The sequence below is a fragment of the Gobius niger genome (assembly GCF_951799975.1).
Source record: "Gobius niger genome assembly, chromosome: 7".
Lineage (NCBI taxonomy): Eukaryota > Metazoa > Chordata > Actinopteri > Gobiiformes > Gobiidae > Gobius > Gobius niger.
The window spans coordinates 16,956,533-16,971,769 of NC_136858.1; the positions used below are offsets into that span (position 1 = coordinate 16,956,533).

At 42.4% G+C, this 15,237-nt stretch overlaps 1 protein-coding gene across 6 annotated transcripts in view; it reads left to right on the top strand.

The window, feature by feature from the left end:
* ctbp2a (C-terminal binding protein 2a) overlaps positions 1-13,711 on the top strand; it is a 72,685-nt gene extending 58,974 nt beyond the window's left edge. For 4 of the 6 annotated variants that reach the window (XM_079559564.1, XM_079559563.1, XM_079559566.1 and 1 more), the window contains 7 exons: positions 5,304-5,448; positions 6,247-6,453; positions 6,557-6,771; positions 10,286-10,416; positions 10,801-10,928; positions 11,339-11,462; positions 12,303-13,556. In XM_079559564.1, the coding sequence (XP_079415690.1) occupies positions 5,304-5,448; positions 6,247-6,453; positions 6,557-6,771; positions 10,286-10,416; positions 10,801-10,928; positions 11,339-11,462; positions 12,303-12,489 (1,137 nt within the window). In that variant the 3' untranslated portion in view covers positions 12,490-13,556. Of the gene's footprint in view, positions 1-5,303; positions 5,449-6,246; positions 6,454-6,556; positions 6,772-10,285; positions 10,417-10,800; positions 10,929-11,338; positions 11,463-11,624; positions 11,702-12,302 lie in introns of all 6 variants that reach the window. The other 2 variants (XM_079559567.1, XM_079559568.1) reach the window with 2 other exon arrangements.
* Positions 13,712-15,237: the final 1,526 nt, after the last annotated feature.

The window sequence follows — 15,237 nt, forward strand, 5'->3', positions numbered from 1 at the left end:
GGTAATCGGGAGAGTCTCGATGCTTCCCGGTGGGCCGCTGCACGTTTGTGCCAGCCGAATAAAAGAGTTGATAACGGACTCCTACAGTTGTGCTGTATTGGCCTATAGGCTGTAACTGGACTACAGCAGGAGCACGGGCTGCTGTTTGAGGCACGAATAAAGTTACACAAATGGATCCGTCATATCGAATAATGACTATCCACGAGTAAAAGAAGAGGACAGAAAAAAAAGTCAACCCATGTGTCAAAAAAGTGGTTAAATAATATATTTCTCATTTGCATAACTCGCTCTGCTGACTGTGGAGATGTATTAGCCCCAGATGTGGCGGCCCATGTGAGAAGAGAAAGTGTCATCTGCCGGGAACCTTTGACTTATAAACTTTTAACGCCTTTAACTATGAGGTGTATGTGGGCCGGTCTAAATGATAAAACTCCCGGGCCCAAATAAGGTCCCAGCACCCCCAATATATTGAGACACAAAGAGAATAAGCATGTAAAAAACAGATATGGTCTTAAACGTTACGCCTGTTAGGAGCTAATGTCCCCAAAATATAAAGTTTCAGCAGATATCTGTTGGACACACTGCTGACGCCTGTTGTTTTTGGCTGTGGGAAATGATAAAAATCTTTCGTTTTTTTTCTCACAACACCTTTCACGTTTTCACCTATCCTTCTTTTTCTCCTTCTCTGTGTGCCTAGCAAGTTATTCTCACACACAGGGCGGACCCTTTTGGGGAGTATAGGGAGTTGGCAGCGTTCCCAAAGCCATAACTACGCTGCAGAGGGTACAGATGGGGCACTCATGTTGCATTCATGTGGCGTCGGAAAGATCGGGGGAGGGAGAAAAAAAAAAGTTGGAAAATGCCCACGAACACCTGCGCGAGGCGATACAGCCCAAAACATGATGTCACTGGAGCTGGCCGGTCTGATTCCGCCTTACATTAGCGCCCGGTCCGGTGTATGATTTAGTTTTTAGAGAAGTCAATTAAAAGAGGCTTAGGAGCAGTGAGTCTTTTTATGCGGCTAATTCATAACAGGCGTAATTATCATGTCAGTCTGAACAGATACAGCGAAAGTCACGAATACTATATACAGTACATGAGGCTGCACGTTGTACTTCAATTACTGTACAGTGCAGTTAGTAGAGAATGCATAAGAAGATTTCATTAACGTCGTGGCAGTTGTTTTATTACATACAAGGAGCAGATCTGGGCAGGTTCTCACTTTTTCTCTCTCAAGTTTAAAAAAAAGTTGTCATATGGACTGGGGTATTTTTCAACTCAAAGAATCCATCATGTTTGAACAGAAATGGAGGCTTAGGATTCCACTTGCTGCCTATTTACAAAACCCAAAGGCAAGCTAAGTGACCCCAAGGACAATAGGTCATTAATGAGCCTATTTGTTTATTTTATTACACAACATGGAAGGGATTATGTCTAATGCTATATTCTGATCAGTGCAACTTCACATTGATATAGCTTTTTGGATGAGAGGTGAAGCGTCTTCAACTAAACAAACTATAGGGCGACACAATATGTCACAAAAAATATCGTATCGCGACATGAGGTGATTCAATACCTGTATCGCGAGAAGCCACAATATATCTCAACATCACTAAAGAGATGGACACATTTTTTTTGCAAACTCAGTCAAAAACAAACAATGCTTTGAGCTTATGAATGTGTTCAAAGTTCAATTTTAGTTAAATATTTGCTAACTTAGTTACATTTTTGTCTTGTTTTAGTTCCGGTGTTGTCTGTCTTTAAGTCTTCTTTTGACAAAATTTGCTGAAAATCTAGTTGCTCATGATTTGTGTTTAATTAGAATGGACCATATCGTGTTGAAATGGTTTAATGAAATATCGCAATAATATCGTTATCGCGATATTGCTCAGCCGTATCGCACATCGCAAGTTACTGGATTTTCCGGATTACAAGTCGCTCCGGAGTATAAGTCGCACCAGCCTTGGCAACTACCTGGGCATGGAGGCATAACTGCACCGTTGACAAGCCTCTCCCGGCATCACGTTGTTCAAGCACCCATTTGCGAACTCGTCCTTTGAGTTGTGGCCCTCTAGCTGTGGCCCTCTAATTTTTAGCCCGCTCTTAGCTTTTTTTGTTTTCTTCATTGCAGTAAGAGTAACCTCCACTTTTCGACAGTCTCTCACAAGTTTCTCACTCATTCCATACCTTTTTTGTTGTTGCTTTTTTTCTAATCTGCAGTGGTTCAGGAGTAGCAGATACTGGTACACGAGCCTTTAACAGCTTCAAAGTGGCTGTCAGTGTGAAAATAACAAACATTGTGGGATTATATATTTTGATATATAAGTCACACCTGAGTATAAGTCGCACTCCCAGCCAAGCTATGAAAAAAAGTGAGCCCTATAGTCCGGAAAATACGGTACTTCAATATCGTTCAGCCCTAAAACTAACGATATCTGGATGGCTACGTTATGAAATCCTTTGCTGCTTTAAAAAGAGCAGATTGCCTTTATTTTGTAAGTGGCCTGATACACATTGTGCTCTTTTTGCAACACATTCTAGAACTGGTAGAAGAGGGGGAAAATAAAAAAACGATTTTAGCTCATACGCTGGAAAATCTCACATAATAATATCTCCCGATTGCTGCACTGCACTTGACTTCAATAGAAGTGGAGGGGTGCCGTTCGAACACAAAATTTCCACATCAACCAAATAAAGGGCTTGCGGTATCTGTGGCACTTGGCGGCAGCTGCCTGAATACGGCGAGCGGCGCTACCTGTTGGCATCAGCATTACACATTGGAGAGTGGGAAAGAGCGCTCGGCGTCCTTGGAAAGACGAAAGGAAGGCTGCTATGAGATGTAGCCGATTTCAAGTGTTATCAAACACCTTTGTTCAGTGAAGTGTCCGAATTTCAGCACAGAGAAAACACTGGAATGCGGCGCTACATTGAAAAGGCCTATTACATTGTAGTCGCAGCAAAAGGACCAGCTCAATAGGAAATTGATTGTATTGCGCTCTCTCTTACTGTTTGTGGGATTGAAGCAGCAGAAAGTTGGAATACAGGAGGAGAGTAGACAAGCTTCTTACGCCGCTTTGTGTAGGATTATCACTGAAAGGTGTGCGCTCACAGGAAGAATGCCCTGATACATGGATGTCAGTGAACACATCGTGACAATGTGCTGCAATAAAAGCAAACAAGACAAAAGAAAGCACAGCCTGTTTCCTGCTGTGGAAAAACTGTGTTTTTTTTTTAGCGATGAAGCTTTTGGTTGCACTGCCATTTTTGTGCCCTGGACTATGATCATGCTTGTAATGTTCTTATCACAAATACCAGCTTATGTCTGCTTACGAATTTGGATGTTGGTTGCTACATCGTTCTTGGTGGGGTTAGCTTTGTCTATGTGTCTAATACAGTATACAGATACGATAACAGATAATCAAATAATAATCTCCAATAAAGCCAAATTATGATTTAAATTCTATACTATATAATTTATATAATTGATGTATTACTGAGATCTTGACTGAGCTGTCGAACAATTTTGCAAATAAAGTTCAAAATGCTCCTACACTCAGTTTTAGTCCTTCATTTCCTAGTTGATTTCAGTTTTAGCCTTGGTTTGGTCCAGATTCAAAGTTGTGTTTTGATTAATCATTGCAATATCTCACATAGATGGGAAAAGCTCATTATTTATGTCTGCTTGTTTTGTCATTGGTATATGTTACTCTTTCTATTGGCTGCGGGTTAGTCCTGTTGCGCCAATTAGCTCAATGCATAAAGAGAGTTTTAACCTTGAATTTACCATCCCTGCCCGTCTCCTGCTAGCATCAATAAAACTGTTCACCACAAATTGATGGCTATGCTAATCCGGCCCGGTTAGCGTAATTCAGTTAGCAGGCGGCGAATTTGAACCTGTTCTCTCCAGCTGCTGCTCAGCCGTAGGTCTGCTCTAACAGACCGCCTGTGCTCACTGTTCTCTGACACAAAGCAGCTTCACTCCGCTCATTATCGACACACAGGGACGCTCTTTAGTTTACCGCACTCATATAAACAGGCCATTTGCATTTAGATGAAGAATAGCGTCTATAAACCAAAGGCCTCAGCCGCAAACAAAGCTGTCACACTGGTAGTTTAAGGAGATTCTAGTAGAGATGCCTTTTTTTTGTGTGTTCAAAACCAGGCTGTTACTAAGGACCCAAAAGTGCAGCTTTAAACTTTCCTTTGATTCCACATACATGCAACCAGCAATCGTTTTAGTAATCAATCATCATTGTTGTTCAGAGCATTCTAAAACTTGCCAGAAGAGATTGAAAAATATATACACAACCGCTCAAAGGTTTGGGGTCACTGAAAATATATTTTTTCAATGAGGATAACATTAAATTAATCATAAATACAGTCTCGACATGGGTAATGTTGCGAATGCCTATTCTAGCAGGAAACGGGTGATTCCTAATGGAATACCTACTAGGGCTTGGACATAATATAATATCCGATATTATGTAATATAAAACCAAGTATCGATTACTTTATCAAGTAACGTAATACTTTCAATACTTGTGTTTGGAGGCATTTTTTATCACACACTCCTTTGTTTTCCAGCAACAGTTACAGCACTTTTTGTGTTAATGCACTTTTCAATCTTAACACTTCAGTAAATGTCAAATGGCATTTGATTTATAAACTTTGGACACATGACCTTTTACACATTTTAGGGTAAACATATCACGTGTTATAATTACTTACTGTTTCACAATATATATCGGATCGGCCCCTGGGTATTGCGATGCATATTGGATCGTGACAAAAGTGGATCGTCCCAGCCCTAATACCTACGTAGGTGTGCAGAGGCGCATTTCTAGCAACCATCGCTCCAGTGTCCTAATGGTACATTGTGTTAGCTAATCGTGTTGTGCAATTACCGGTTTGCTAGCACTGCTGAAAACTGTTGTGCTGATCAGAGAAGCTATGGAACTGGCCTGGGTGACCCCAAACCTTTGAGCGGTTGTGTATAGAGCAGTGATTAAGTGGAAACGGCACAAGAAGAACTTGTTGAACCTGCATTGATGATTTGCAAAGTAACCATTAGTTGTAGCCCTATTGCACCAATGCCTTGATAAAGCTTCTTGCAAATATTGCCCAAAATACTTAATTTTTGTACGGCACAAAGGATACAATTTGATGCAAATCAAACAATTGTCCTGCTTCGACAATTTGCTGAACGTCTCTCCCCACTTTTAACCCCCTTCATCTGGTATTGTCCTGTCTAGTAAACCCTAACAGACCTGAAATTTTAAATAATCCTTGTTTCTTCACTGAAGGTGCTGAATGAAGCGGTGGGAGCCATGATGTACCACACCATCACGCTGACCAGGGAGGACCTGGAGAAGTTCAAGGCGCTGCGCATCATCATCCGCATCGGCAGCGGCTACGACAACATTGACATCAAAGCGGCCGGCGAACTCGGTGAGGCGCTCAAACACACAAGCGCTCAAAATTATGTCTGTTGTGCGGGTGACGTTAGCAACTAAGCAGCCCTGTTTTTTTCTTGTTCCAAATGGTTTCCCTTTATACTGTAGTTGAAGATAGAGTAGCACCCTCCTGTGGCATTTTGCAGCACTACATTTCCTAACAAGTCCACAAGGTCTTTTGTTTTTTACACACAATACAATATTCATACTCAAAGACGTGTGCTAAATTCCCATATGGCTTCCTTGATGGATTAAAGAACAAACGCATTTATTTATGACGATCGTACACCTCTGGATGCACGCCAGGCCCTCGACTCTGATCACAAGCGCCATATGTAATGGGAAGTATTACATTTACTGAAACAGAATGTCTTATGAATGTGCTCAACAGATGCCTGCGCTCCTATGAAACGCCCGCTGTCCCTCCTGCCCCCCTCAACATATGTTTGCTTTGAGAGTGGGAGTTGCTCTGATATCCTAATTATTATGCTATATGCAGTATGTCGGCACACAAACGGCGAGCGGAGTGGGTCGAAAAAGCCAGTTAATTATCTTAATTTCAAGATGTAATGATATTCAAATCTCAGGGTGTTTTTCGATCGCATTTTTGAATCACAAACGCTGAATAGAAATGTATCATTATTATTTAATATTATTGGAGCCCGGTTTATGTATTTTCCTCTACTAGAATATGTGCTGTAGCTTTAACCCTTTGGCCATTTGTTATAGCTGCGGATTTATTGTTACATGCCTGATTGCTTTTCCCAGTCCTGATTGCGGATTTCTCCTGCAGGCATCGCCGTGTGTAACATCCCTTCAGCCGCTGTAGAAGAAACGGCAGACTCCACATTATGTCACGTCCTCAACCTATACCGACGAAACACGTGGCTGTACCAGGCTCTCAGGGAGGGCACACGGGTCCAGAGCGTGGAGCAGATCCGAGAAGTGGCGTCAGGGGCCGCCAGGATCCGAGGGGAAACTCTCGGCCTCATCGGATTCGGTAAGGACCTGTAGAACTGTTTGGATTTCTCTTTTTTAAAACAAAATGAAATCAAGAGGAGCGTGAAGTTGATCTGCGTGCGCGTTGTCGGGTCCCTCGTCAGGTCGTACGGGACAGGCGGTGGCGATGCGGGCCAAGGCGTTCGGCTTCAGCGTGATCTTCTACGACCCTTACCTTCAGGACGGGCTAGAGCGCTCGCTGGGCGTGCAGAGGGTCTACACTCTACAGGACCTTCTGTACCAGAGCGACTGCGTATCCCTGCACTGCAACCTGAACGAACACAACCACCACCTCATCAACGACTTCACCATCAAACAGGTGACCGCCGCCAAACGCCAAACAACTGTACTCACGTAGGAGCTGAGAGATTGTGCGCGGTTTTGAAGAAAATGTGAGCTTTTTTTTGTAGATAGGGCTGAAGTTTGGGAAGTTGGTGCGGAATGGGGGTAGGAAAGCTGGGAGAGACATTCAGCAAATTGTTGGAGCTGGGAATTTGCTGAGACTAAACCTCTAAGCCACTGAAGGCAAAACACAGACTAAACCAAATAGAACAAAAACTTGTTTTCAAAATTGTGTTTTTTACTATTATGATTAACAATGTACAAAGTAAGTACTGAAATCTGTCTAAGGGATAAGTTACATTAAAGTGGAAATAGTCTCTTGCACATGGGGCTTAAATATAGACTTAAATTCCTTATTTTGTGTGGCTTAGCGTTGATGTTTTATGTTTTTATCATTTGAAATGAGGTCTCTTTAAGTATTCAATAGTAACAGGTGCTAGAGCTGGTGAAGACTTTGACTGGGGCTCCTCCTGCTGGCAGCTGTGGGAATAACTTATCAAATAGCTAACTTTCAGTTTCGATCAACATGTGGTTTACAGCTTCAGCACAGAGTGAACACACACACGCAGAACGGCTCAGAACCAATATAATGCTGGGCTTTAAAATTGTGGAGGACATTTGGGGTTTAACAATTTCATCCAAAAATAATTTGGATGAAACCAGCATTTCAGTCCTGAGACCTTGATCCAAAAAATATATATAAGAAAAAAAGCTGATGCATATGTCCATTTTAAATCATTTTGCTTGTATTCACACACTTTTTACAATTCAATCAATCAAACAATCAAACAATCAAACAATCAAACAAACAAACAAACAAACAGACAAACAAACAAACGGCAACAGATTTATTTACAGATGAATATTATTTTCTAAGGCAGTAGACAAAAGCCTGCCAGTAACATTTCTGGAGACATAAAATAGCTTTGTATTTCTTGTATCTCAATCATGAACAAAATTATCTGCTTAAACGTTGCTCTGCTTTTGTCTTGATTTCAATGTTGTCAGCGCCTCTAAGGTCTTGGAAACTGACCTCAATCAAATGACTAAGAATAAAGAAGATATTTGCTGTCTTTTTTATCCTTCAAAGTCCTGTCAGATGTCAAAAGAGTAGAACGGCACTTGCAGGCTACTAGCATTCTTCACTGCATCCTTTCATTGGTGGATGCCATCAGAACCTTTTGTGTAGCCTTTGATGGAAGCTTCAGCACTGAAAGGGAACGTGGTCAAATGCAAATGTATATGACCACACAATAACAGCAGCTACTATTCAAGGTTGTACTGATGCTCTGACAAAAGATGTTCACCTTTTCTGAAAGGTTAGATTGAGATCTGGATCAATAGCAAGACTTTTTCTGTGAACAAAGATTATACTAAGACAAACTTTGCACCAAAGCGGAACTATATCGAGCTGTGAAGCCTCTAACTAACATTGTTTAAAAATCCACTAAATCTACTCATTTGTTCTTGTATTGATCTTTTGTGGCTCACAAAAGAACATTCATTTATTCATTGATTTGTTCATTTTGCAACATCTATAAGTTCCAGGGGGGTGATGTATCTACACAGCAGGCCTAGTCAGAGTGTTCAGCCTGAAACTCATACTGTCATGTCTTTGGGAGAGACACTTTACACATGTGCGGGTGATTTCTGTGTATTATCAATGCGAAGGCGCGCACTCCTGCAAATAATAAGGCTAGCCAGACTGACGCAGTTTTGATAATATGAGTTTTTCTGCTGGAGTAAAGGACACAGAGCAGAGGGGTAAAAGAGTTACATCATAAAGACACAAGTTAAATGGAAACACGTCTGAAAAGAGGAGGGAAAACGCTTTGTGTACAGTGCAGCCTGCAGTTGTATGAAATGCCATGCAGAGCCCAGGCCCGATCAGAGGAGTTATACGCTGAGAAGCTCTGAGGTTTTCTCAGAATCGCATTTCTAATCAAATCAGATTTCAAAGATCTAATCATTTGGTATACACGTAGCATTATGCATCAAATGGCAAAAGCATCTGGAAAATAATTCTAAAAGACCTGTGCATTACTATCTATCACGGCACAAACTTTTAAGGCACACTGCGTAACATTTTGGACTATGCTTTTGCCATCAGTACAAAACATTTTTTCTAGTGCCCAGCTCGACGCAGACAATGCTATTTCTGCAGTGGGTAATCAACGAATGGATTTGGATGAGGACCATACCTGTTTAAATCTCAAATTCTGCTGACTTTAGTCACATCTCCATGGAAACGAGCTGGAGACGTACCCACTCCTGTTAAAGTTATGTCACGTCTTAGAAGAGCTGAGGCCGCTCACAGCAAAATTACATGTTTTTTTTGTGTGACATTTTTCAATGATGAAAATATCTGTCATAAAATAAAAGCTTGTGTTTCAATTTTATTTTTGGGGTAAAATTCTACGTGGTGTGGCTTTAACTTGTACCATCTATCTTTGCCTTGAAAATGTCCAATGAGGCAGGGAAAAAATATAAAATAAAATAAGAGTAGGTTAAAAAAAAAATGTCTTTAGACCATTAAATTGTTCAAAAAGGGTTCCCTCCTCGAAGCACCAACAGTAATTGCCTGTACCCTACTACCACCCTCCCCCATTGTCCGGGATCATGATATATGCGCGAGCGCTCAAAGCCCCCCCCTCGCGACCACACCTATTGTGCATCTGCCAGTGAAAGCAGTTAGCGGGTCCAAGAAGCGCTACAGTCAGCGGGGCCAAGTCATGTGTTGCCAGCGGCGCCTCCTCCATGCCAGTTAACCAGTCACTAAAGCCGCCTGTCACATAGGTCTGCCACACTCGACGGCACCAGAAGTCAAAAGTTCACGGGGCTACACGCTTTTGAAGACCGACTTCCTGGTGGGAGGCTTTCAATCACAGGCGCGCGCGCTGCTGCCAAATGTTAGCATGGCGCAGATTGCACACTCAGAAATGCGTAGCTAAAAGTATCAACCGAAAAAAAAAAAAAAAAAACACCTTTGGCGCGTTTTCCCCCCTCTTTTCCCGCTCCCTCTGAGTAATGTGCTAGTATTGACGCTTCCCCTTTGGTGTCAAAAGTAATGTTATTTTTATAAATGGAGTACTAAGCGTTGAAATGAATTAAGTGTGTAATTGGGGCATATGCAAACACGTTCTGATGGGTAGTGCTGCCATCTACAGGCCGCTATTAAAAATGCACTTTGTGATTCACTCGCATGTTCAATTATTAAAGTCTCTAGAGCGCTCTCAAATATGTATTCTCAGATATAAACAAGTAATTAGCCCATTAATTATTAACGCTAAATGCTAAGCAAAGTCATTACGTTGTAAACATGTGTAGAATTTCTCTTTAGCTTCAAGGCGAAGATTAATGTCAGCCCGTCCCGTTCGGTTTTGACAGCCCATTGTCGGCGCTTTGTCGCGTTGTGAACAATCGTCCTACGCAGAGTTTTGACAGCTGACTGCAGATACTTTGCTTTTTCTAAGTGTTGTTTTGTTTCGCAGATGCGTCAGGGGGCTTTCCTTGTCAACTCAGCCCGAGGGGGTCTGGTGGATGAGAAGGCGCTGGCTCAGGCGCTGAAAGAAGGGAGGATACGCGGCGCCGCTTTAGACGTGCACGAGTCCGAGCCGTTCAGGTGAGTCTGACAGTTATGCGGCCATTTCACTGAGATGCAGAATCTATGAACAGATGAGAACTACATGATGCGCTGTATTCATGTTCAGTGTTGCATACAGGACAAACATCACTTCAGCTCATTATATCACTCTTTAAGTCTTATATCAGTCTTAATGGGCTATCAAGTTTGTTGTATAAGCAGAGGAGGCACTTGAACCCACAAGAACTGGTATGGGGTCAGGGGGGGGCCCCACAGTCACCCTGGGATGACAAGCCGCGACCCGAACATGACTTATAAAATATAATGTAAAATGTCTCTTCCTCCAAATTTGTTTTTGAATAAGCATCCAATAATCCGAAATGTATCAAATCCAAATCTCTAATTGCTATTGTGCTTTCCCAGTTTTTCCCAAGGCCCACTAAAAGACGCCCCTAACCTGATCTGCACGCCGCACACTGCCTGGTACAGTGAACAGGCCTCACTGGAGATGAGAGAGGCGGCAGCTACGGAGATCCGCAGAGCCATCACAGGTTGGTCATAATCCCAATGCTCAACGGCCATGGGAGGCCTATGATGGACAGCAGAGGGCAGTAGGGAGGCAATATAAGGGCTATCAAGAGGCGCATTTGATTTTTTTCCCCTGAGAACATTTTTAATATGAAGTATCTCATTTTTAGCCTGATTGCTTATTAAGGCCGGTTATGGTGAGTTCTGTGTTTTGCTTTGGGGGAAAAAAACAACAGGATAACGTAGAAGTTCTGTAATGATGTGAAATGCTTGTCACTGACTCACTTAAATCTTACTGTTTTTTTTTTTCAAATTGGTTCATTGTTTGTAAATTTTTCTAAAAAATGTCTGTCATCAAGTGCGCGCCAACAGTGTCCTATAACAGCTTGACCATCTTCAGCGTCTGAGTAAAAGTTCAACGCTTGTGCCGCAGGCCGCATTCCGGACAGTCTCCGAAACTGCGTCAACAAGGAGTTCTTTGTGACCTCGGCCCCCTGGGGAATGATGGAGCAGCCGCCACCTCAGGTTCACCCCGAGATCAACGGCGCCGCCTACAGGTCGGTGCTGCTCAGAGCACAGTAGCCTCTTTATCACTGGTGCTCGCTGTTAACGGGAGAGGGTAGACTCATGATTTGTCACATTATACAATATGATGGAGCTCCTGGACCAAATGAAATGACCCCATTTTCAATGTATACCCCCCTGCTTCTCTCACACAGCCGAGTCAACCAAACCATGATACAGACCATAGCAACCGGGGGAATGCAGGACAAATTATATACATAATCTCAACAAGGTAAAACAAACTGCCACTGCCGAACCTCAGTGAAAAGTAACACCCATCCAACCCACTCTCTGCCCTCACCGTAGTGTGCCGTAACCTGCCCCAGTGTGTGACGCGCCCCCACAGCCTGTAGCTCCTCACCATACCCTTACATATTGACCAGACAAAGCAACACTTTTGTGTCATTTTAAATGTGAAAGATAGATACAACTTTATTCATCTGACAGTGGAGATATTCACAGAACTGAAAAATATAAATCAACATTAAAAACCCAGAGAAATCCCAAACTAGGTGTGTTTGTTGGACTAATACAGCATGGCCATGACACTTATACATATAACACCAGCTTTCCTTTATCATCACATGTGGTAATAGCTATAGCAACAAACGTTTTCAAAAGGCAGTGAACTATTTTTCATTTTTTTTTAATCAAAGTCTGTAACTAAAAGTATTTTGCCTATTTAAATAAGCATTTAGGGTAACCATTACATTCTTCCCATTCGATCTGTAACCCTCACTGAGCGCCGCCAAACTAATGCAACATCGACCTGCCTCATCTTTGCCGGAAACGAGCCGAAACGCCCCGGCTAACCTCCTCCCATGTCGTTGCAGGTTCCCCCCTGGCGTGATGGGCGTCGCCCCGGGCGGGATCCCCGGTCCCATGGAGGGCCTGGTGCCGGGGGGAGTGCCCATCAGCGCTCACCCTCTGCCCCCCGGCCCTCACCCCACCCAGGCCCCCTCCCCTCACCAGCCCTCCAAACACGGCGACCCCATGAGAGAGCACATGACTGAGCCGTGAGCGCGAGGGGCGAGGGGGGGCGCGAGGACGACCAGGAAATCATTCACTCAACGACATAAACATTTCCAACAAAAAAAAACACCGCCGCCATCTTGAAGCGACCAGCAGCGAGCGCCAGAGAGCGAGGACAGTGGTATCGGGCTGCCGCACTTAGACAAGGACTGGCCGACGACTCTGTTTCCCCCCCCCCCCCCATTTATTTAGCTTTCCTTTCGTGGATGTTTTGATGGAGGTTCTTGGGACATTATGCCAGAACGAACTTTCAAAGACAATTACTCTTCCACCCGTTTCTTCCATGTGTTTTTTTTTTTTCTTTTTTTACACTCTATTGTTTATGTTAAGTGAACTATATCTGTCTTGGGTTTTTTTTTTTTTCAGTGTATGGAAATTAATGAATTCTTTAGTTATGCGTGTAAGAACAGTCGGCTAGTTTGAGAAACCCCATTGTGGCTGGTGACCCCTGAATGTAGAGATGCTTAAAAGGGGGAAATAAACACTTGTTTGGCCCAAAACAAGAATAAAAAAAAAAATCTACTCCCGAGATTTGTTTTAAAGAAGTATGTCCACCCAGAAATCTTTCCAACTTACCAACCACAAAAAAATTCTCAGGAAAAATTGAAGATGTGGCTAATCTTTATTCCGGAAATACTCTCAACGTCATCTCTTTTCCTCATCGTGGTATTTTTTTTTATATATCAACTGTGCGTTTTTTGATGTTCGAGGTTTTCGCTCCTGTTAGATTTGTATTGCCTTGTTAAATGTTCTTATAACCATAGTCTTACGTGAGGCGCCCTTCTCCTTCTAGGTTCCTCCTTTGTTTTCTGCTCTTATTGAATCCAGCCACGGTTTGATCCCCACGATGGTCGCCGCGGCCAGTACACACACGTGAACAGTAACATCCCTTTAGCACCGAGACGTTAGCGAAAGAAGGCTGCTAGCAGATTGTTTGGTTTTTAGTGTGAGTGTTTGTATTTGTTTCTTGTACAAGGTGAACATACTATAGCATACAGTGCAGCTGGAAACAATGAATAAAACATACTGTTCTGATGATCACTCAAGCTCTCGACTTTGTGGAATGTTATTACGGGTCGGGTTTCGTGTGGATAATCACAGTCTGCGGATTATCACGATCAAAACAAAGTGGAAAAAAAGCGGTGGGTTTTTAGCTTTCATCATGGGTTTGGATGCTCTATATATAACGGACCACCTACTGGCGAGTGCATCTGGTGAACACTGCTGTGCACTCTATTACCTCAGTTTGGGGCAGATAAAAATAAAGAAAAAGCTATGAACAGCCCACTCAGATAACTTAGTAGATAAAGCTGCACTCGGAACACTTTCAGGCCTAGCATCAAGGGTTCAAGTCCTGGCTCTGATTTGCTGAGTGTCTCTCCATGTTCCTCACACCCTTTCACGCTGCACTGTCCTATCACTCCAACTCCTGTAAAGTATATGGATCAAAAATAACTTTGAATATCAATAAAGCCACTATCGACCGTGGCCAAGACAACTTTTTAATTCTTTTTTTATGGTGTGCCCATATTAATGTACACAAGATGGTATGCGTACTTGAAAGCACTTCATAGAGTGCATACTACACAGTAGGCAGGACCATAGGGCTCATACCTCATGGTTTGTCCTCAGTAGTTAGCACTACTCTAATGATTGATAATAATTAGGGGACCTGCCAAAACTACTGTCACTGATATAGTATTTTACCTGGCTAGAAGATAAAATAGAGTGCGATAGTGTGCACTGGATCAGTGCTTCTCAACCCGTGGTACCTGAGCCTTGGCAGGTCAAGGTCATCTGCCATTTTCTTCAGTTAATCCACTGTCAATGGTTAAGACACATTTATGCCTTTGCAACGAATTTAAGCCATGTCTGTAAACCATGGTGATGATGATGATGATTTAGACCAATTTAGGTCTATTTCAGACCTTCAAGAGAGTTTCAAGAGAAAGTGGAAAGTATGTGAACGCTGTGATCACCATTTTAATTTCCCTCAAATGTGAGAAGCTCGTTTTATTTTTTGTTTATAGAAAGGTCGGTGCCGTTATATCGAGATAATCTATCAAATACAATTGAACAAATGCAATGTGGCTTTATTGACTTATGCCACTAACAACCACTAGAGGGGTCTAAAGATGCAATAGAGCTCCACAGTGTGTCTTCTGCTCTGATCAATGGTCTCTTGATGAAAATGTGAACTGTCCAAGCACAACAGGAGACATTTTAGTTGGACATTCAAAAAGGTTTTCCTTTATTTTTTCCTTGTTTTGCCTGCTCTTTGCGTTACACTCTTTATAGTGAAGTCAGGCCTAAATCCAAACACCATCATATAGTCACAACTGCAACTATTGCATAAATACAAAGCAACATACAGGTGCTCCGAACATGTATGACTCGGAAAAAACACAAGAGGTTACAGTACACAATGGCAAGAAAAAATAAAATAAACAAATGCAAACATTCACGGCAAAAAAAAAAAAAGTAAAGTAACACCGTTTTTTTCTTTTTTGTCGACTTTGGTTTTTGAACGTTGCAGTCTCTCACGACGGCTTCATCTATAAACATAAAGATGGTTTGCACGTAAAGACAAGAAACAGGCGTGTACATGAAGTGACCGGACGTGTACCATGAAGAAGGAGGAGACCCAAGCAGAAATAACGGACATTTAATGTGTTTCATCTAGCTCCCGCCAAAAAACAATAAAGCACCAGAGATTTGTTTTTTTGTTTTTTCTCA